The sequence below is a fragment of the Canis lupus genome, chromosome 30 (assembly GCF_003254725.2).
Source record: "Canis lupus dingo isolate Sandy chromosome 30, ASM325472v2, whole genome shotgun sequence".
NCBI lineage: Eukaryota > Metazoa > Chordata > Mammalia > Carnivora > Canidae > Canis > Canis lupus.
In genome coordinates, this window is record NC_064272.1 from 25,427,317 (window position 1) to 25,451,181 (window position 23,865).

Sequence of the window (23,865 nt, forward strand, 5' to 3'; positions counted from 1 at the left end):
GGAATGAATGCATGAATCCAAACCTTAACCCTCCAGACGTTTCTATTTAGAAACTACAGTATTTTCCTACTAACTCAGAAAGGGCCTGAAGGTATTTTTATTACCATGGGAGTTTCAGCTGTTAGCAGAGTTCATTTGCGCAATCTTTACATTCCAGCGCGCTGAGAAGCTTTCTCATGCAAGGATAAAAGCAGCCTTTGTCTCAAGCTTGTGAAAGGCACCATCTTTGTCATATGAGTTAACTGTTGGGTGAGTTAAGGGTGTTTCTGCAGTGGTGTGTTGGGAAACCCCAGGAATGGAGGCACACCCAAATAGTGAGACAGGGTGAGTTTTAGGAAAGTGGATCATGTGTGTGCATAGGCAAGCACGCATGTGTTAAGATAACAGGTTTCAGGCACTGTCTATATGGCAGGCACCACTTCATACTTCACAACTGTGTAAAGTGGAACCTTGATTAGCCCTACTTTGTATGTGGAAACTGAAGCTTAGGGAAGTTAAGCATTTTTCCAGAGTCAGATAGCTAGTAAATTAGTAGCAGAGCCAAGAGGTGAAGAGCCATGTTTACACAATCTCGCATCCACTACACTCCAGCTCCACCGAAAAAGAATGATGTGTGGTAAGAGAAGCCCTCCAAGTTCTAGTTTCCTTTTCTGATTAGTGACTTCCTGACTTCCCAGCCTGGCCTTTAACAAGCATGGTCATTTGAAAAGCATCAAAAAAAGAAGACTTTTTAAAGGTCTGGTTTGGATGCTTCTTTATTCTCCCTCCAATTGTCCAGGCAGTCCTTCTGGGAGGTACCCAGTGTCCCCAGGGAACTTGAGGCTGCTTTAGGCAGATGATGCAAATCCTTGTGTCCTGTCAGAGCCAAAGGACGTAAAGGATCTTTCTCCTTTCCATCATATCTCTGGAAACAAAAGTCACCAGTTTCTCTAAGGGTTTTAGATAAGATGGTGTTATAATTTATCCCACAAAACGAAACAATTCTGAGAGTGAAAAGGGGGCACAATCAATAAATAATGAAGACATAAATAAATAAGCCAGCACATATGATCACCCTCATTTTAGGTTCCTAGGCCATCCTGGTTGAGGTTCCCAGTCTGTCAGTGACTGTTAATGTGAATTGTACAAGTGTGTCGGTAAGTTAAAACACTATACTCCAAAGAGAAAACTGTCCATGGCTTTTCAGCAAGGGTATGAGACAGCAGCTGCTCTGGTTTGCTGGGTCATGTCTGCATCTCAGTCTAGCCTCACCGTGAAAGGAAGTGCTTTGTCCAAAAGGGGAAAGAGTGTGGTCAATCACAAGCATCACCACAATAATCACAATGTCCCAGGGATTTGGAGGATGGGACAAGCCCAAAGACAAATGCTTCATTAACATAAGACAAAGAGTCTGAACATTTACTTTTATAGACACAGAAAACAGCATGACGATGACCTGAACAAGTTCTTGCTCAACCTCACCCTATTAAATGCTTTATCCACTTGATTTCTAAGGGAAGCTCTTATACCTTCTGGCCCTCTCTTACTCATCCTGGAACTCGAGGAAATACACTCATCCTGACAGCTTTTCTAATTCAAGCTACAGGCCTAAGGAGTGGCCTAACTAGTAGGGTTAAACAAAAAAAAAGTCTGAATGTTCTGTTCATTAGATCTAAAAGCAAAGCAATGAAATTTTTCCCACATATGTAATGAAATTCAGGGGCATTCAGGACCAGAAAGGCCAGTTTGGGATCACCATGACTAACCTCTTCCTTGAACAGGAGGCACTGCGGTCTCAAAGTGAAGAGCTGAGCTCCTAACACACATCTGGGGGATCAGCCCTCTGCTCTCAGCTGACGCCTATTTCTCTGTTACTAGGCTACTTGGTTAAAATACTTTCTCATGTTTTAAGTCTTCCCTCCAAAGAGAGGAAGGAAGAGGAGGGGAGAAAGGAAAGGATGAAGGGAGAGTGGGAAAAAAGGATGGAGTGAGGTGGGGAAGGTTTAGAATCACTCCATGAAAGCTCAAGGACAATTTCGAATGGCCAGTACACAAAGATTAGAGGGAAAATAAAGAGACAACTAACTAAAAATGCCTCAGTCATTATCAGTGTGACACGAGAAGGACAAAGGTCACCTACCTTTGGTCTTGATGGCCGTTTCAATGTTCAGAGCATCACGCTCAGCATCAAAATTAGTGTATGCTTTGACCGACCCGTATGCACTCGGGGGTGTGGAATGCTGAGGTTAAAAGACAAACATACTCAAATCATACACATTTAAAACTCTCCTATTGAAATACCCCTAAAATACATTTTTCTCCTATTGTTTCTTTAAACAATTCAAATCATTCGTAGACTAGGCGTAACTAGGTAAGTAATAACATGCCACCACAAAGAGAGAATAGGAAACTTCACTGTTTCTAATGAGAATTCATCTTCAAAAGCTCAGCTAGTTTAGAATAGGCTGTCTGTACTTTCACTTACCCTACTTCTAGTGTAAGCTCAAAAGCAGACAACCCAAGGCTGGGCACTTGCAACCACCATTTATCTGGGATGGCTCTGAAAAAACCTTAAATTGGGCCAGCAACAATTTGCTACAAGCTGAAAATATGTGGAAATGCCTGAATGACAAGTGTGTTTAGCCAAGTTTTTGCTACAGGCATCTGAATTTCCACTGGACCCGTATCGCTGAGCTCACAATTCTTTAAAATGCAAATGTAAAAAAAATGCAAATGTAAAATGCTGGACTGCTTGTTTCAGACTATCAGATAAGTGAGAGGGAAGCCACCACACCAAGGTGGTCAGGCTTCCTGGCCCACATCCTCTTTGTGTTCACGAAGTTCCTACTCCTCTCTTTCTCCCCTGTTCCTGTCCCTCTGCTGTTATGCTTTTAACCCTATGCCTACCACTCTTCCTATTTCTTCTTTTTTAAAAATTACCTTTTAAACCATACTCTCTTCCTTTTCTAATGCTTTTCAAAGCCCAGTGACCCTGTCTGATCTGATGGACCCACTTCCATCCCACCCCACCACCCCAGACTAAGGTAAAGACAGTCATGTGTCTACATCCCAAGTTCTTCTTTCCCAAGTGTTAACTTCTCTCCTTCCTTTAGAGCTCTTGCAGCTTTCCTCCTCCCTGCTACCCAGTCCCACAGCAAAGGCAGGCCAAAGAAGATGGACAACATGGTTTAGGTTGTCAGTGGAACTATCCACCTTCAACACCAAGACTCCTCCATCCCCACAACCTCCCCCAAGTACATAATGCCCATTGTAATGTGATGACTTTGCCTCAGTTCAGTTTCTGGGAAGACTCATAGCCTGAGGTGCCCTGACTTACCTCTCCACCCACGGGCAACACATTATGAGGCATCCCAGCATTCATTTCATTTGGTTTTATGAGCAGGTTATACAGGTAAGTAACTAAGGTGACATCCTCTCAAATGTTTCCCGGGATAAACCAGAAATCTAAGTTCAGGACTACACAAAGAATTTCAAAATGTACTTGTGACCATCTTGGCCTTGGCCAAATAATGAATCCAGTTAATATTTATAACTCTGAAACTGGATTATTAAAGTATTTTCTAATTTTACTGAACTTTCCAGTAAGATTAAATCAATGGAAATGGAACATACATTCAGGAAAAGGTATGGACAAAGGGCTATTCTGAAATACTATATGTTTTATGGTGCCTACAAAATGTGGATGGAAATCTAAGAAAAACATTTCCCTATTTATTAACAGTACCAGCAATTATTTGCAAAGGCAGGCAATCTGGCCATTGGGCCATATCACATATGGCTTCATTTCCTAGGTGCTATGTCATCTTATTCCAAAAACAGCAAGTACTGAAAGTTTTGCATATTTTTTTTAATTTCTAGAAACAACAATAAATAGTTAATTGAACCTATTAGCTGTAAAATCCACTTGTCTGAAAATCAAATTACTGAGGAAAAGTGACTTTTTTCTTCCTCTAAAATATGGGGGAATATATGAAATTTTCTATTGCAGTCCTATTTCTCCACACAGAGAAATAAATCATACTAAAGTAACTTCAAGACTACACAAAAAGTCCTTTTCTGAAATCTGATACTAAAAACAATCTAACAATCAGATTCATTACAAAAAAAAATCATTTAGCTCTTGGACTTGTTGGACAACAGTGCGTACAAGTTCCTCAAAGAAATAAGAAAAATATATAGGCTCTCTACTCCATACAATCTGTATTTGCATAGACATCATCTATCTGAACATTTGATGGCAAGCACCAGAGATAATACAGAGGGTTCTGTACTACCCAATCCAAACTGCTGTCAACAGATGTTTGAGTGTTTCAATGTATTTTGATTTCAGTGAGAGCATATTTCGAGGTATTGGCATGATATACCTACAAACCAGTATTACTTGTAAAAGCCATTTCTGCCAAGATGATCTGAAAGATGTATGGTATTATTAGATATTTACACCTATTCATATCATAAATTCTACTTGATTCTAAAAGTACTTGCAATTATGTATAATTTCACATATAATTTAAAAAAATTTTTAACTGTAAAAAAAAGCAGATGCATCAGAATTTCCAGGTCCACATATTTCCTGTGAAAGACAATTAGATATAATTCTGAGCTCCCTAATAGCCAAAGCAATAAAAGGAAACATGATAAATTAGAATACTTTCTTATTTAGCTAAAAAGAAAACAAAACACAACCAAAAACCAAACACACACAAAAAAATCCTAGTTCTCTAGTTCTTCTGAAGAAAAGATTTCCCAGGTGCTAAATTAAAAACAACAAAGGTCTAAGTCCTAATCTAGAATAACTTCCTGATCACTGTAAGAAGCCCAAAACATAAGGATCATTTTTGACATGGCTGTAGCTTATGCCAATCATCACTAAAATGCCAGGGCATGACATTAAAACTCATGTATCATCATGACACTTACTACCACTGACACGCTAAGTATATAGCAGGATAAAACTCCAGTGTCACTAATGCCTGTCCAATTTTAATGTGATGCCAGAAAAGCTTCTAGAGCCATCACGTATCTGTCAAATTGAACTACTAGCAACAGCAAAAATAATGGGGAAGAAAAGGGGAATGCAGGGGGGGAATGATTGTCTAAATGTTGTCCTCGTTGTCCTTAGATGTACAAGGAAAGAGAGTAGCACAGTTATCCAGAGAGATGTCTAATTTGCAAAAATTACACAAAGTGAAAATGATATACTTACATCACCCTCCAAGCTGAGCTTGCAGAGAATTTCGTGAACAGTAGACATTTTGAAGGAAGCTGGGGAAAAAAGTACAACAAATAGTATTGATGAAGAGGCTTCCTTTCCCCCGAAGCGCAGTGATTCATTATACTAATCTCTATTTCTTGGACCATTGCATCTGAGGATATTAGAGTAATTTTTGCAAATAGATGCAATTCCTATCTTATGATTGGGCAAATTAAAGCTGGGAAATGGTTTGTCTTAGTTTCGGATGGACTACAGAAGTAGCCATCCTGCTCTGTGTAAACAGAACCTGGGGAGACTGATTTGTGAATACAAAAACAAAATGCTCCTCAAGGCTCATGCAACTTGTTCTAACAGGATAAAACTAAGTCTTCCACTTCTCATAAAAAGTGATAAGCTTGTCCAACCAGCACCTACTTCTGTATTTCTCACTAGCGATTAACCTTATTGAAAAGGACCCTGAAATCAATAGCCTTTGCAGGTTGGCCCATTCCTAAATAGAACCTTTATTACTACCTGTGATTATTTTCTTAGTTTACCAATGCTTAGAAGATATTGACAGTTTATGAAAAAGACCATGGAGATATTTTCTGACATTAACTCATTCCAGACTCTTCTTTTTAAGATTCAATAGGGCTAAAATGAAGTCATCTTCCAGTTAATACACTTAATCAGTCAGTGACACTATAGCCTGATGAATTGGCTTTCCAGCTTTGCAATCACACAGTTCTCGGAATTGATCTACCAACCTCTGCCAATGAAGAGTGCCCAAGTAGCAGGAAATCTATCTCAACTGAGACAAGATAGGTCATTCAGCATTATCACTCCCAAAATAAGAAAATAGAGCGGAACTGTATCCTGAAACAGTGGGATTGACGTCTGAATTACAGCATCTCCTGCTGTGGTCTCTTCTTGCTTAATATTTTTTCATCAAGGTAATTATGCCCATGCAAATTCAGCTTTCCATTCTCTTCCAACAGTTTGCATGGTCTAAATATTTTCATAAAACTGGCTTGGAGGGAATATTTGATGCAGACACTTGCTAACTTACAGGAACGCTTTCGACTAAGTAGATTCCAGGCTCCGTGTTGGATGGAGGTGGGGAAATGTAAGAAAAGAAGATTCGCCTTTATCTGTGCTTATGGATATATTTCTGCAAGATTTTCACCCTGAGCTAGCTCCTAGACCACCCCTCTCTCTTCTTAATGATCACAGAAGATTTTTAAGCACAGCAAAAAGAAAACCAAACCTATTCCAATTGCCCCCTTTCCTACAGCTCTCAGACATCCCCACCTCGACTATGTCTCACCACTGGGATATAATCCTGATTGTAAAAGGTCTTGGTCTGTAAATAAACTGTGGTATACCTGAACAATGGAATATTCTTCAAAATGAAAAGAAATGAGCTATCAAGCCATGAACAGACATGGAGGAATTTTTTTTTTTTTGAGAGTGGCCAGATGTAATCTTTATTAGACAAAGATTTCAAAGTAGTCATTATAAAGATGGTTAGAGAACTAAAGTAAATGATTAAACAAGTAGAGGAAGGTCTGCTGATGATGTTGACTATGGAAAATTTTATGGCATAAAATATGAAACATATGAAATACATAAATTCTTAGCAATTGGTAAACTCTTGCAGCTGACCAAAGAAGAAATAAAAAATCTGAATATATCTATAACAAAATAAGAGATTTGAATTAATAATAAAAAACCTTCCATGAAGAAAAAGCCCAGTTCCAGGGGCATCTGGGTGCCTCAGTATGTTAAGCATCTGCCTTTGGCTCCAGTCACTATCTCAGGTTCTTTTTCTTTTCTTTTTTCTTATTTTTATTTTTATTTTATTTTTTATATTGTAATTTTATTGGTTTATTTATTTTAATAATAAATTTATTTTTTATTGGTGTTCAATTTGCCAACATACAGAATAACACCCAGTGCTCATCCTGACAAGTGCCCGTCACCCATTCACCCCCACCCCCCGCCCTCCTCCCCCTCCAGCACCCCTAGTTCGTTTCCCAGAGTTAGGAGTCTTCATGTTCTGTCTCCCTTTCTGGATATTTCCTACCCATATCTTCTCCCTTCCCTTCTATTCCCTTTCACTATTATTTATATTCCCCAAAAGAATGAGACCATATAATGTTTGTCCTTCTCCGATTGACTTATTTCACTCAGCATAATACCCTCCAGTTCAATCCACATTGAAGCAAATGGTGGGTATTTGTCATGACATGGAGGAATCTTAAAAGCATATTATTAAGTGAAAGAAGCTAATCTGAGGGGCTATATACTCCATACATAGTATGGTTCCAACTACATGACATTCTGGAAAAGGCAAGACCGTGGAGACAGTAAAAAGATCAGTGGTTGCCAGGAATTAGAGGGAAAGAAAGGAGTCAATCAGTGGAGAACAAAGGATTTTTAGGGCCATGAAACTACTAGGCATGATACTATAATGGTGGACACATGCCATTATACGTTTATCAAAGTTCATTGAATGTACTGCACCAAGAGTGAACCCTAATGTGAACTATGTGCTTGGAGTGATAGTGATGTGTCAATGCAGGTTCATCGGTGGTAGCAAATATACCACTCCAGTATGGGAGGTCATACGTCTCTCCAATAACAGTAGCTACCTGCCACACATGGCTATCAAGCACTTGGAAAATGTCCTGTCCAGACTGAGATATGCTGTAAGTGTAAACTATACAATGGATTCTGAAGACTTAGCATGAGAAAAAGAATATAAAATCTGTTTTTTATACTGATCATATGTTGTATTTATGATATGTTGGGTATGTTGGGTTAAACAAAATACACAATTTAAATTTAATTTCACTTGTTTCCTTTTTTTTTTTTTTTTTTTTTATTTATGATAGTCAGAGAGAGAGAGAGAGGCAGAGACATAGGCAGAAGGAGAAGCAGGCTCCATGCACCGGGAGCCCAACGTGGGATTCGATCCCGGGTCTCCAGGATCGCACCCTGGGCCAAAGGCAGGCGCCAAACCTCTGCGCCACCCAGGGATCCCCCCCTTTTTTTTTTTAATATAGCTATTAGAAGTTTACAATTCCATATGAAGCTCACATTCTAGTTCTGTTGGGCAGTGCTAGTCTAGACTATCCCATGACCACGGTCCAATCCTAGTCTGGTCCAAAAAAAACATTTGCAGTGGCAAGGTCATGTGAAAATTAAGTTTGAGATTTCTTGTCAGGACAAATAAGTTTGAGTCTTCCTTGATAGAGTGAGAAATCTCCTACTTCTACTTGAGCCAAGGAACATTCCAAAGGGTCTTGTCAGTATCCATCAGCCTAAGAATCACCAAAGTGGAGATGAATTCCCTAGGACACTAACCACCCCATCCTGACCTTGACCATCACCCCTGAGCCTCCGTCAGAACTGCAGTAGGTCTGCAGTGAGGGGTAAACTACTGTCGTCTGTCTTACAGAATTCTAGTCCCCACTGTAAACAGCTAAGAAATAAAAATGCCAAAATAAAAGCAAAACCCCAAGGAGAGGATCAGTAAGTTTCTGCTCCCAAAAGTGTGGATTAGGTGCCTCCCATTGGTTCTGATGTGTAGGGAATCTCCTACACATCAGAGTGCACAGTAAGCTTCCATTGCATAGTTCCTTCAAGTTCCCTTTCCAGCCCTGAGCATTGGCTTTGCAGGCAGCTGCCTAAGCTTGTCCCACATGGCACCCTCGTTACTGTACATGTCAAAGACAATCTGATACACACTCTCCATTCCTGCTGATTCTTCTCCCACAGCCACAACACACTGAGGAGAGGAAAAAATAGGGCTTTTTAAAGGCCCCACAAATCTTCCTTTCTGTTTCATCGTGAACTGTTGGGCCGTTCTTTCATCAACTCAATCCTACACACTACTATCAAGTAAATTCCTGTATTTCATCTCGTTGAAATAGTTCGAAACCTATCCCTCAATGGCATTCTCTTATTCCGGCTCAGGCCAGCCCTCAAAGATTGGCACAGACACCCAGCCTCAGTGCCCTCCATCTACTCCTCCAATAAAAGTGGACTTGAGCCCAACAGTTACTTGCTTCTCCCCAAACACTGCTCCTTTCATCCACAGTGCCCTGACTCCTGCTTCCTCCCCTTTCCACCCCCTGCCTTTACCTCTTCTTTTAGTTCTGGTGACCATGTCCATTCCTGAGGTCACCACTACTCTGGCATCTGCTAACAGGGTGGCAGGTCTGCCAACCCACGTGCTCTCTCCCACCTTCTACTGCAAAAGCACTTTCTGATGCCACCAGACTTCTTTTGCTGAGCACAATGTACGGAGTTCCTGCATGTACCAAGTATTCAAACGGCAAATGCCTAAGTACAATACAAAGCACAGGGAGTATATTTTATTTCATTTCCCTCACAGAGTCCTGGTCCCCCACAAACTTCACAGGGCCTTTGCACACTCCAGGTGCTAGGTAAACTTAGTTTACAAGTTGGTATTCGGCATTATTAACATTTATATTTGTATTACTTAGAATCATCCTGCAGAAAAAGCAAGAAAGTCACAATAGCCACAAAATGGTCTCCATGAAGCTTGCTATCATATCAGTGTAAGTCCTTTTGTATCCGATAAATACTTCCTATTTCATGCAAGCTTAATGGCAAATACATTTTCATCTTATACATAAAAAATGGCCCTTTGTTTCTTCACTACATCTGATCCCCTGGCAATGCAGTCATTTTGTGGAGGACTGATTAGTCTCTAGAAGAAACAGTCCGCTTTGCCACTCATAATGTTTGGTAAAACATTAGCTTAACAGTCCGTTTGATTAATGAGAACATGTCAGTGCAGTGCTACCCTTGAAAGCAGAAAAAGAATGTCTTCGTAGTGCTGTTAGGTTGCAAATACTGGTACCCTTCAAATAATCAATCGACAAATCGCTAACAGGCACACACTCTTGGCTTGCACTGCATTGAGGGCTGTGATGACGCACACAAGACTCTACCCCCACAGGGCTTTCCAGTCCTCTTTCCTTCTTGCCCCAGTGAGATACCCGCGGCGTTAGCCCAGACCACTCAGCTAATGAGAATCGAGGCAAGGCCAGAATCTGGGTCTTCTGACTCTTGAGCCTTCACCCTTGCAACTTTACCACGATGGTTCTCCATTCCGAAAGATTAAGATTCAAGACAGAAAGATAAAAGTAATACGAGGGAGATCAGCTAAGAGATTAATGGTGAGGTACTGGCAGGTTTGAGAAGGGAACTCACCCTGGAAGTCTCCAGCCAGACAAACATGGGAGAAAGGCTGAGAAGGAACAGAGAAAGAATGTCTGTCCCTGGGTGGTGGGAGAACCAGATGGACAAGTAAAGGAAGCCGTGTCTAACTCAGTGCCCTGTGGGAGGCCTAAAATATTAGTTTCTGACCGGTGCAAATTTAAGCTTGGCTGTGGAAATATGAGAGAGCCAGAAAGCCAAAGTGATTTGTTCCCCAACGCTCATTGTTAACTGTTCACCACACTGGCTCCGGAGGCTGAATTTTCTTACTGAAAGCAGTAGCTCTGCCTCAGTTTACCTACTACTCTGAGAATAAAAGTCTATGAGCCTGAGACAATTCCACCCCCCATTGACTCATCACAGTGTAAAATCCTTTTTTTAAAAGATTATTTATTTATTTATTTATTTATTTAAGAGAGAGAGAGCGAGAGAGCGAGAGAACGCAGAGCAAGAGAGAGAGAACACAAGTGGAGGACGGTGGGCAGAGGGAGAAGTAGGCTCTGCACTGAGCAGGGAGCCCCACGTGGGGCTTGATCCCAGGACTCCGAGGTCATGACCTGAGCCGAAGACAGACGCTTAACTGGCTGAGCCAGCCAGGTGTCCCCCACAGTGTAAAACTCTTAAGTGTGTTACAAGCAGAACAGCAGCTCCTTTCCTGGCAGACAACATGAAAATGGCAGTCTGCATCACTCTTTCCAGCACTTCGGCCTCACCCAGATCTCCAACTGGTTTCAACTTGTAAAAAAGATGCAGTGTTGGGGGGGGGGGGGGGCAGGTGGCCAGCAGATTCAACCTGTTGATGAGTAGTAGTATCTGCACATACCAGTACCTTCCATTCCCAGGGAAGGGCTGACTGACTAAACAAGATTATTAAAATGGTTCTTTATCAGGCAAAGTTTTTTCTTTAAGAAAATAGAGAGGTACAGAGAGACTTAGTGAAAGAGCCACACCCACTTCGAACTGGTTGAAGTAAGTCACCACTGGAGTGAGAACAGACTCACACTCATGCCTTACAGCAACTCCCCCCACCCCCACCCCGGGCCCACCACCCAGCCATGAAGGGAACAGTTTCTCCTCTGGCCTTGAAGACTCTTAACTGCCTGACTGGAAAAGCCCATGGAGGGCAAAGCTAGACATTAATGAAATCTGTGCAGCTGTTGAAAAACAATCATTTAGATTTAACATAAGAACTGTTTTAAAGATATTTAAGGATTTGTCCTTTTTTTTTTTTTTTTTTTTTTTAAATTTTTTTAAATTTATTTATGATAGTCACACAGAGAGAGAGAGAGAGGCAGAGACACAGGCAGAGGGAGAAGCAGGCTCCATGCACCAGGAGCCCGATATGGGATTTGATCCCGGGTCTCCAGGATCGCGCCCCGGGCCAAAGGCAGGCGCTAAACCACTGCGCCACCCAGGGATCCCGGATTTGTCCTTTTTTTAAAAACTGTATATATTTTTTGTTTTATTGTTTCACTTCAAACACAGGTTAATAAAAACAGTACACGTGAAACAGATTTAACTTCTCCCCGAAAAAGGAAAGTAAAACAAAATTTGCAAAAAGGGTTGAAACAAAGCAAATCCAAAAGTTAACACTTTGCCAACAGCAAGAACAAGTTCTACTGAAATGAATTGAGAACCAGCTCCAGAAAACCCAAATATTAATTCGCACAAACAAACAAATACATGTTGCTACAGGGCTGGTCTGCACAGCCAAATCTGCAATCTGAATATACTCCACCAGTTTTGTGGACACACCCACTTTAGTTTTGTGGACACACCTACTTTAGTTTAAAAGTGGTGTTGATGTGTTACCACAAAACACAGCCCTAGCAACCATGATGAATCAATCAGGAACTGGATGATACAAATGAGGATTTTTAAAAGGAAAATGTGTGGGGGTGGCAGTGGGGAGGGTTGGGTTTCCCCACCAAAACCTTCCCTGTGCAGAGTTCCAGGCCTACAGGGTCAAACTGGAATTTTAAATCAAAAGAGGGGAAAAAAATATGGGAGTGGAATTCATATCCCTCACCCCTCAAAGCATTTTTATTGAACAGAACATTCCTGAAAACACAGACTTTTGTCCTTGGTTTTATGGTCTTGATCAATGCCTGAGTCACAGGGCCAAGTAATCCTGCAGAAATCCTGGACTTGTGCCCAGTGGCCTTGATCAAACTGAGCAGGACGGACACAACAGCGCTTGCTCTGGCTCGTCCCTTCTGCAGCCTGATCTGAATCAGTATGTGTTCATTTGCTACCTACAGACCTACGTGGCAGCCTCTTGTTCTCCGAGGTACTCGGTTCCCTGTCATGGGTTTGGAGTGGGTGGAAAGAAACTGGCAGGAAGAATGAAGTCAGTTGGCATGGAACGCTTTCAGGGTTGGGAAATCCAGGCCTTCACATCTACAGCTCAATGTCAATGTTTTATGGCCCACATACTATGTTTCTTTTTTCTTTTTTTTTTTAAGATTTTATTTATTAAAAAAATTTATTTATTTATTTATTCATAAAAGAGAAAGAGGCAGAGACACAGGCAGAGGGAGAAGCAGGCTCCCTGATGTGGGACTCGATCCCAGGACCCCAGCATCATGACCGGAGACAAAGGCAGATGCTCAACCACTGAGTCACCCAGGTGCCCCTCACATACAGTATTTCTAAGAGGAACCTGGTACCTACAGAAAAAGCCTAAACTCAGCATTCAAGATCTCCCACACTTTGGAATTTACCTACCTTTCCACAAGTATCTCCTCCACAGCCCCCTACATAAGTGCATATGCACACCTGGCATTGCAGGAATGCTGGACTGGTGGTAATTCTCTCTAAATACACTCAGCATACTTCTACTACTTCTAGGCCCAAATTCTTCCGAGTTCCCCCCTCTGGAAACACTCAATCTTGATCAACTGACATCCTCGGTAGACTTCAGGATACAAAAAATAATGTACTTTTTTCTCCTGCACCTCTTCCTGCTCTATGGTCCTGTCTCTGTGTGTCTGTGAAATGTCAAAAATGAGTATATTAAAGTGGCCTTCCATGTTATCTGCCCACAGGTTTCTGTCACAATCACTTCTGTTTCCTTATAGGTCTGAGTGCAGTAGGCGCCCATTCGCATTTATGGATGGTTTACACACCCTGGGTCTTTCCATTTCATTATGTCTTCTTTTTCAATGCACTCTTGCCCATCATTCTTTCTCTCCCTCAGACTGAACATCCTATTTCCATACATTCTGAGCTAGATGCTTAAGCTGCCAGCAGCTTCCTTACAAATCTTCACAGATCACTTCAGCGGCAGCCTCTTTCTTCTCTTGATATATTCCCACCCCAGTACCCTACTTCTACTGCCAGGACCGCTTGGGTCCTAGCTCTACCCACTGGACAACGTGGAAATGTGACCTACATCTCCTAGGGCACAGAATGCAAGGAAGGAACAGAAAGGAGGAAGAACTTGCAAGTGGCCTTGGGACTCCCATTTCCTCTGAGCTATGAGTGTGTTCCCTGGGTGTGGTAGGGAGACAAAGAGCAAGGACTCCAGGTCACAGCCACTCCTCTGATTCAGAACTTTCCACACAGAACGTAGGATTAGAACTCAGACTACTTGGATATACTGACTTCTCCCTGACATGACTGAGCACAGATGTCTTTAAGCTTCAGGGTGTACCCTAGAAGGGAGATTCAGAGGTAATCTCAGTGGAACCACCCAAAACAAGCCGGAGCATCTCCTGACCCCTACTGCTGACCTGCCTCCCAACAAAGTAGACGGAGACTGCCTCTGGCAACAGAAGGAAGAGCATACCAGTAAAGGAGTGGAAAGAATTTTTTAAAAGAATCAGAATTTCCTGATGTAGCCTCCAACTAGAATGGGGTGAGGCACTAGGGAAAATGAGGGAGGTAGATTCCCATGTGCAACCAAAAAAAAAAAATAAAAAAAAAAATAAAAAAAATTAGAGAGAGAGAGAGAGAAAGAGAAGCATTCCATTTCTACTTAATTCTTATGATCAAATCCGGAAGGCAGGTTAAGTAACAATAATTTAAAAAAATACTACCACAAGGCAGGCTAAATATGACACTCAGGTTTGTGGAACAGCTAGACTAAGGGGGGGAAATGAGCCCCTGCTAAGTTTGGAAACTAAATATTAATTTGGGAAAATGTAAAGTTCAGAATCCAATTACTGTCTACACAATTCACTTACTTTGTCTATTATTTTCTCTCCCCACCAGACTTGAAAGTCTCAAGAGCAGGGTTTTTTTGTTCTGGTTTGTTTGTTTTTTCAGTCTCTTTTGTTCACTCTTGCATACCCAGTACCTTTATCTGTGAGTAGAACATGAAAAGATGCTTAATAAGTATCATGGAATGAATGGATGTTCAAAGCAGCCCAGTAGAGACTGGGACACAGCCACTCTTCATTAACAAAAAAATGCCTCAGCCGGCCCACAGCCCTGCACAAGGCTCATGGGTGTGTTAGTGCAAGATTCTAGGCCCAATGGTGCAGGAAGAGCCTACAGCCCTCAAGATCAATACCAATTATAGAAGGATACCTACCTTGCCAGGAAAACTACTTAAATCAGAAATTAGTCAGGAAACTAATGGCCATGCCAGCCAGCCTAATGTCAGTCAATACGGTACTTTAATAGCTCAAAGACACAAGATGTTAAAAACTGAGACGCAATCCAAGAATAAGCACCTAATCAAAGCCCGTGAGTAAGCAGTATTTCCTGGGCATTTGCCACAGGCAGGCCATTTGGCACTGCAGGAAATTACAAAATCCATGAGGTCTCCAAATCATAAACCCTCAACTAAAAAGAAAAGCACATTGATGGTCACATCCTCGCACTACAGATGTTGGTTGATGGATACTTTCGGAGAAACCCTTGAAGCTTTTGGGTAACAGAGGGACTCAGAAGAAGGGAGGGAAGTGCTAAACGGGACTGTCTTAACGCCACTGGCCAGAGGACTCCTCTCCCAAGTTTGCTTCTCTGAAGCTGGCCTCATCGGAGATCTTCCTTCACAATGCCTGAATGTCATAATTATGTGGCTCCTTAATTCCGAGGCCTCTAATTTCATACAGCACAGATCTGTTTAGGTTAACAAGGTTTTCTTGGGTTTTTAAATAACACAACTCTTTTGTGTTGCTGAGGACCACCAACCTTCTTAACTTAATGAATATTGATTCTATTTGCTGGTCTCTAGCTGAGTGTAAGTGCACCAAAGTGAAAAGGAGGAAGGATGGCCGCAGAACTGGATAAGCCTAATGGCTTTCCTAATATGTCAGAGAAGAGGGATGCTAAGGTCACAGGAGGAAGGTGGAAAAACAAGGGGGGCGGGGGCAAAGATACAAGTTTCCAATTAATTAATCTGGCCAACCTTAAAACTAGGAAAGTTCCAGAATAATATTTCAGTGATGTATTCTTCCTACCCACATATCCTCCTTTATCCTCCCGCCTTTCCTCCCTACCTTTACCCCCCAACCCCCAAATTAAGCATGTATTATCAAGGCAATACTTAGATACAGAGCCTTTTGAGTGGAGGGTCCTGGGCTAACCTGGGAACCTAACCACCTTTGTAACATTATTGCTTCGGTGAGAAAGTACGTCCTGCATTCCAAACCACCAAGCTCCAGACAGGGCAGCCCGCAGTTTTGGACAGAAGCCATCAGTAAAGTAGGTCTGAGCTGGGGCGGGGGACTCCCAGACTCTAGGATCTCAAAGCTCTAGGGTAAAGGCCCCAGTGGGCGCCCAGGGGGCCGCCGCTCTCTGACACTTTCAGAATCCCCATAGTTTTGCAAAGGTAAATCAACACAAAAGCGACAACGTGCGTGGGCATGTGCATGGCACCTCGTGCGTCCAGTGTGCTTTACAGATTTATTCTTGAATGAACATGGTTTCTGAGATCTTCCATAATACCTGTGTAGGTGGAGGCAAGCTCAGGTACCCCTGAGCCACTGTCACAGGGGAGACGGACCTCCTCCTACCTTCTCAACAGCCAGGTAGTTGGTTGATGGGGCCCAAGGGCTGAGCCGCGCTGCGCGGAGCAGCCCGGGGGCCACGCCCTGCCCTGACCCGGGTCCCGGACTCGCTGCGGCACCATCGGGGACTCACAGTCACTGACATCCCCTCCCTCCTCCCTCCCCTCCCCGCACCTGGGGGACACTTCCTTCCTGACGCGAAACATGGTCTACGAGTGGGAAACTCTCCAGATTACAAGGAAATCAGAAGTCGCTCTCCGACGAGGTAACCTAGACGGAGGAGCACGAGCGGAGGGTTTCTCGGCTTTGCTGTGTCCCTGGGGAGCGGCCTTGCCCCCGCACACCCCCCTCATCCACGCCCCACTGCTTCCCTCCAGCCGGTCGGTTGGAATTCCACAAACCCCCGGGGCTTGGGTTCGAGGTGAATGTTTTTGTTTTCTGTTTTGTTTTGTTTTTTGTTTTTCAAATAAAGTGACCTCAGGCTGATGGAGGTCACTTTCTAGAAGGCTGTTGAGCTCCTGGTAAGCGTGGAGGGAGCTGCCGGGCAGCCACACCCTGCGCCCTGCGGCGCCCCAGCGCCCGGGCCCCCCGCTCCCCCCCGCTCCCCTCCGCTGCGCCCCGCTCCCCGGGAGCACTCCGGGGGATGCCCGACCCCCGACCCGGGGCGCCGCTGCTCCCCTGCGCACCTGGCCACGGCGCCGCTCCCCGCGGAGCCCCGCGGCCCCTCCGTGCCCCGCGGCCCCAGGCCCCTGCGCCCCGGCCCGCTGCGCCCCGGCCCGCTGCTCCCCGCCCCGCGGCCAGGCGGGAGGGCGGGGCGCTCCCCGCTTACCTGGGCCGGGCGCCGAGAGCCGCGAGCGTCCCCGGGTGCAGAGCGGCGCCGGCTGCCCTGGGTGGGGCTCTTATAGCCGCCACAGCCTCCCGCAGCGCGCGAGGCCCGCCCCGCCCCGCCCCCCCGCCCCCCGCCGGCTCCCACCCGAGCCCGGTGACTCACCCCGCCCGGCCCGGGGCGGCCTCGCCCTGGAGGCCCCGCGCCCAGCCCCCCGCGCCCTCCCGCGCCCTCCCGAGGCGTCCCGGGCCGCGGCCGGCCCCTCCCCCCGCCCTTCCTCCCGCGCGCTCCTGGCGCCACGTCGAGTTCTCAGCCCTGACTGGGGCGAGGGGACGAGCAAGGCCTCAGGGACGCGGGGCTGCGATAAGTCGCTTTTCTTTTGTTTTTAGGCGTCAATGCAGTGGAAGAAGGAATTGTTCCAAGACACGTAAATCGAGACTCCCCGGTGCCGTCTGCAAACGTAGCAGCGTAAGCCCGGACCTGCAGCCCCCGGGCGGGGAGGGGGGAGGGGGGCGGGGGGAGGGGCGGGGGGCGGCCCCCGGGGCCTGCCCTGCAAAGCCTGGCTCGCCGGGGCCCCGCCGCGCACAGCCAGGCCCGGGGCCGGAGTTGGGACGAGAGGATCCGGAGCCAGGCCCAGGCCCAGGCCCCTACCCCCACCCCCGCCCCCGCCCCCTCCGCCCCGGGGTTGGGAGCCCGTTTTCCCCAGCGCGGTCCTCTCCCTTTCTGGCCACGCCTCCGGGCCTGGGCTCCCCCGCGGGCCGGCCGGGGTGCGGCTGGGTGGGGCCGGCGGCTCCGAGCCGCGAGTCCAACGAAGAAGTTTCCTCTTCTCCCCTAACTGCCATCTCTCTCTCTCTCTCTCTCTCTCTCTCTCTCTCTCTCTCTCTCTCTCTCTCGCAGCTCCCTCCGCTGTTCTGCACCTTTCAGGCGCTTCACCGAGCTCTTCTCCTACTCCTGATGCTTCTTTCACTCTTTCCACCGATCTTACGGTCTGTTTTCTAGCTGAGAACCGTTTCACTCCAGAGAACCATAAAATTAAAGCCGAGTCAAAGGACATTGGTTGCCACGCTCAGGATCACCAAACCAGCTGGCCACAAAGGGAGTCCCTGGACACTCATCCCTGAGCTGTTACCAAGCTCATTCACTGGTATGGACACGTGATAGGCCCTATCAAGGGCACATAGAAAATAAACCCGCTCTTATTATACAATTTCTGATTTACATTAAAAAAAAAAAAAGATTTTAAGTAATCTCTACACCCGACCTGGGCTGGAACTCACCACCCCAAAATCAAGCAGTACTGGTTCCACCAACTGAGCCAGCCAGGAAATCCCTGTTTTAAAATTTATAGCTCCTCAGTTTAGGGTGAAAGCCTTACAGGCAGAAATCGTGTTTATATGCCTACTCCTCTGAACATTCTGGAACAGAAGGAGAACACAGGCAGACTATAATGGCGGACAGGAGCCAGCCTTCCTTCTATTCCTTTCAGGGCAGGGTGCACAGCCTCTTATTGCTATTTGGGTGTGGTGGGCCCTCTACAGAAGGTTAAGATTTAATTCAAATCATACGGAATGCATAAAAGTCACCAAGTCTCCAAAAGACTGTTTTTTTTTTTTAATTTATCTTGAGACTCCAGCAAACTTAAACATACGGATCTGTGCAATAGCCAGTTTGCTTCAAGCTCCAGAAATTTACACCGATGTTATAAAAATGAAGTTATTAGAAGTCATGGTTTGCTATCTGAGGAATGTGGAGCCAATTCTGGCAGTATAAAGGAACTTTTTAATCTCTTGGTGCAAAGATTCTCTTTTTTCCTTTCTCCCCCCCCCCCCCCATAGCTGGGGAGAATGTTTACTACAATGGATGTGAGATTATGTCTACTGTTGTGCACACTGTCCTCTGAAGCCTCTATTTTATTCACACTTTGCCATATCTGAACACTCCTAATAGTAACTAGCTAGCAATGATAAGCCATCACAAAAATTATAAAATAGAATCATTCAGAGTAATAGAATGTTAGAGCAGAGAGAGGTTTTAAGACTAACTCGTCTAATCCTTAATTTTTATAGATGAAGCTAGAACCCAAATAAAGTTCTCTGCCCAGTCCAGAGATTAAATAATGCACTCAAGTTACTTAATGTAACAAGTTCCCATTAAAACTTAGTGGTTAAAACATACATAACCATTTATTTGCTCATGATTTTGCAATCTGGACAGGATTCAGTTGGGACAGCTTGACTGTTCCACATGATGTTGGGTGGGGCAGCTCAAATGGGGTTGGAGGATCAGAAGTGGTTTAACCCATTTGTGTAGTGTCTTAGCTGGGTTGCTAGAATGTCTGAGAGCAGGCTAGGTCTCCTGTCCCACTGGTCTCTCATCCTCCAGCTCTTCATCACTACACCAGGGTAGTAATGGTGTGGCTTTTCAAGAAGCAAAGCCTGAAGCTACCAGAGCTCGTAGCTTGTAGGTTACACAAAAACAGTGACAGGCTAGATTGAATTTATGGGTTATAGTGTGCTGACCCTTGCTTCAATCTATTGTCTGATCAGTTTTGGGCTTTGCCCTCTGGCCTCTTCACTACACTGTCTGAAAGGTCTTTCCTTTTCCTTAAGAATGGCCCATATTTGTAGCTGAGTAGCTTTCTCAACCTGCTTCCTGCCAGTAGAAACTCAAAGGTCCAGAAACTCCACTTTGTTGTGTTTCTGTGTCCAAGAAAGCTGGCAATTCTTTCATTAATACAATTATCTTTTTTTAATAATAAATTTATTTTTTATTGGTGTTCAATTTGCCAACATACAGAATAACACCCAGTGCTCATCCCGACAAGTGCCCCCCTCAGTGCCCGTCACCCATTCACCCCCACCCCCCGCCCTCCTCCCCTTCCACCACCCCTAGTTCGTTTCCCAGAGTTAGGAGTCTTCGTGTTCTGTCTCCCTTTCTGATATTTCCTACCCATTTCTTCTCCCTTCCCTTCTATTCCCTTTCACTATTATTTATATTCCCCAAATGAATGAGAACATATAATGTTTGTCCTTCTCCGATTGACTTACTTCACTCAGCATAATACCCTCCAGTTCCATCCACGTTGAAGCAAATGGTGGGTATTTGTCGTTTCTAGACCACATCTTTATCCATTCATCTTTCGATGGACACCGAGGTTCCTTCCACCGTTTGGCTATTGTGGACATTGCTGCTATAAACATCAGGGTGCAGGTGCAGGTGTCCCAGCATCTGTATCTTTGGGGTAAATCCCCAACAGTGCAATTGCTGGGTCATAGGGCAGGTCTATTTTTAACTCTTTGAGGAACCTCCACACAGTTTTCCAGAGTGGCTGCACCAGTTCACATTCCCACCAACAGTGTAAGAGGGTTTCCCTTTCTCCACATCCTCTCCAACATTTGTGGTTTCCTGCCTTGTTAATTTTCCCCATTCTCACTGGTGTGAGGTGGTATCTCATTTGTATTTCCCTGATGGCAAATTGGGACTTCATCAAGATAAGAAGCTTTTGCACAGCAAAGGATACAGTCAACAAAACTCAAAGACAACCTACAGAATGGGAGAAGATATTTGCAAATGACATATCAGATAAAGGGCTAGTTTCCAAGATCTATAAAGAACTTCTTAAACTCAACACCAAAGAAACAAACAATCCAATCATGAAATGGGCAAAAGACATGAACAGAAATCTCACAGAAGAAGACATAGACATGGCCAACACGCACATGAGAAAATGCTCTGCATTACTTGCCAACGATTATCTTTTTTAAAAATACAATTATCTTTAAAACTGTGGATTTTCTATAAATCTTATTGAGGTTCATTCTGTGCTCCAATAATTTATAACCAATACAATTTTCTCAAAAACATCACGGGTTTTCTGTAAATCTTAATGATGTTTAACTCCATGCTCCAAAATTCACAGGTATTATTCTTTCTAAAAACAGACTTCTCTACTTTGTGCTTATCAGGCTAGAACAATGCACCTAAGATTCCGCGCGAAGACCTGAGATGGGTTCAGAGTACCACACTAAATCTCTCTGGAATCTTTTTTTTTTTTTTTTTTTTAAGATTTATTTATTTGAGAGAGAGAGAGAGAGAGAGCTCACAAGTGTGGGGGAGGGGCAGAGGAAGAGGGAAAGAAAATCTCTAGCAGACCCTGTGCTGAGCCTGGAGACCAACAACACTGGGCTGGACCTCACAACCCATGAGATCACTTACCCCGCCAAAATCAAGAGTCAGATGCTTAACCTACTAAGCCATCCAGGCGCCCCTCTCTTGAATCTTAAAAATAAAAAAAGGTATTATAGTCACACATGAATTGATCTTTATTCTGAGGCCATTTCTTACTTTGTAAATCTTACTGCCTAACAATTCTGCTCAAAAACCAAACAGCTTTCTTTAGTGCATTTTTCTCCTCTTATACTTTATCATAAGCAGTTAAATAAAGATCATTGGCATTTTCAGGATTCTGCCTAGAAATCTCCTTGGCTAGATTCAGAGTTCACTGGGCATATTTTCTGTCATTCATGTTACCACAGGCAACGGTAATGTCAAACATTTTGCCAATACATAACCTAGGTTGCCGCTTCTCCAACCTCCTACAGCAATTTCCTCACCACCCTTTCAACAAAACTAAAAGACAACCTACAGAATGGGAGAAGAGAGTGGATAACCAGAGAGTGGATACTGCCTACAGTTGAGTCAATGTCACATATTTTAGGGTTTTCATTAGAGCAACAATCCACATCTGGGTACTAATTTGTTTCAGTTACTATTATTAGGAAATAAACTACCTCCAAATCTTAGAGGCTTAAAACAACAACTACCAAGTTGTTCATGATTCTACAAAGGGGAGAGTTCACTGGGTCAGCTCATCGCTGGTCTATTTAGCATTGGCTAGGGATACCCAAATAGAGTCTGGAAGAGCCAAAAGGTCCTCTCTGTAGCAAGGTGGTTGATAGTTTTCAGGAATGAAAATGGAAGCTGCCAGGTCCAGAACTGGAACATTATTAGTTTTCTGTATTCTACTGGTCAAAGCAAGTCATTTAACCTAGATTCAAGAGAACGGGAAATAGATTCCACTTGTTCATAAAGGAAGTGACATATATTGACATGAGTGGAAGGAATTGTTGGCAACCACTTGTACAGACAATCTACTGCCACACAATCCTTAAACTAGTAAGAGACACATCTGAGGCTGGAATATATTTTTCTGCCTCAAATCACTGCTTTTTCCATCACACCATATTTTTCACATACCATCTTTGGTTTGGTGAGATACAGGATGGCCCCAACTCCTCTATATTATATGGTTTACACTCTTTCTAGCCATAAAGCTGTTATATCTTTGAGCCTTGATATGTCTTGTATTTGAAGATTTGGCCAAAAAAAAAAAAAAAGATTTGGCCAGAAGAGGACAAAAGACTATAAAATCCAACATCCAAATAATAGGACCTCTAGAAAGAAAAAAACAGGCAAAACTAGGGGAATAAAATCATCAAGAAATAACTGAAGACAATTTTCTAGAACTGACGGCCGTGAGTTTTTAGATTGAAAAATCCACAATAGATCGAACCGACAAACCAACCCAAGGCACATAACCATGAAATTTAAAAACACTGGATGCAAACAGGGAGTTCCTAAAAGATTCCAGAGATTTTAAAAGGTCATACATGAAGGGTAAGAAATAAGAATGGCATTATACTCAACACTCAGATCTTAGTTTCTAAATACCATTCTCCAGTAAATGAAACAGTTCTCCTAGGAGAAAAGATTGGTTCCAGAAATGGAGGGAGAGGAAATACATGGTGAGCTCTGTGCTAAACAACTTATCAAAAGACACAAAGCCAATTTGAAGGGGCCTCTCCTGGTTAAATTTTGGGATAATCTGAGCATCACATTGAATAATGATAGGAATTGATTATATTACACTGAATTATCTAAACTGCTAGTTTAAAAAATACACAAAAGATGGGATAAGGAGAGCTCTTATTTACAGAGGAATGCCAACTTATAAATGTATCAAGAAAGAAATATAAAGTCATTATTTTGCAAGTTGAATTCCATCCCCATCCAAACTATAAATCAAGGATGTGTATGAATAAACATTTTTCAAAAATGTAGTGTATCCCTACACACTCTGTGAGTTTCCTAAGGCTGCCATAACAAATTACCATAATCCTCATGACTTAATACAAGAAAAATGTATTCTCTTATAATTCTAGAGGCCAGAAGTATGAAATCAAAGCATCAGCAAGGCCATACTCCCTCCAGAAGCTCTTAGAGAAAAGCCCTTTCTTGTCCCTTCCAGTTTCTAGTAACTATCAATGTTCCTTGTGGCCGCATCACTCCAGTCTTTCCCAATCTTCACATGGCCTTCTTCTCTGTTTCTATGCCTTCTTTTCTTCCATCTCTTATAAGGACACTTATCATTGGATTTTGGACCAACCTGGTTCCAAATTGAGGATGCTTTCATTTTGAGATCTGCAACTTAATTACATCTGCAAAGACTCTTTTTTCAAGATGAGGAAATAATCAGAGATTCTGAGGCTTAGGACATGGACACATAATTTGAGGATCACCACTCATCCCATTACACATCCCACACCCTTTTTAAGGAGGCTCTTGAATGATAG

General features: G+C 43.6%; 1 protein-coding gene and 1 long non-coding RNA gene across 8 annotated transcripts in view; one reads left to right on the plus strand and one right to left on the minus strand.

Annotated features, from left to right (window-relative positions):
• ANXA2 (annexin A2) overlaps positions 1 to 18,528 on the minus strand; it is a 47,434-nt gene extending 28,906 nt beyond the window's left edge. The window contains exons 1-3 of one of the 6 annotated variants that reach the window (XM_049104066.1): positions 18,511 to 18,528; positions 5,207 to 5,265; positions 2,120 to 2,219 (exon numbers count right to left, since the gene is read on the minus strand). In XM_049104066.1, the coding sequence (XP_048960023.1) occupies positions 2,120 to 2,219; positions 5,207 to 5,254 (148 nt within the window). In that variant the 5' untranslated portion in view covers positions 5,255 to 5,265; positions 18,511 to 18,528. Of the gene's footprint in view, positions 1 to 2,119; positions 2,220 to 5,206; positions 5,266 to 10,441; positions 10,460 to 14,634; positions 14,658 to 17,093; positions 17,112 to 17,236; positions 17,343 to 17,398; positions 17,445 to 18,510 lie in introns of those variants that run through there. The other 5 variants (XM_025472630.3, XM_025472629.3, XM_049104065.1 and 2 more) reach the window with 5 other exon arrangements.
• On the plus strand, positions 16,430 to 21,548 carry LOC112675832 (uncharacterized). 2 transcript variants are annotated; one of them, XR_007407256.1, is made up of 3 exons: positions 16,430 to 16,672; positions 17,623 to 17,701; positions 18,131 to 21,548. It is a non-coding gene; the product is annotated as an uncharacterized LOC112675832 (long non-coding RNA). The 2 variants fall into 2 exon arrangements; XR_003146105.3 differs by lacking the exon at positions 16,430 to 16,672 and having other exon boundaries at positions 17,416 to 17,701; positions 18,131 to 21,096.
• Positions 21,549 to 23,865: the final 2,317 nt, after the last annotated feature.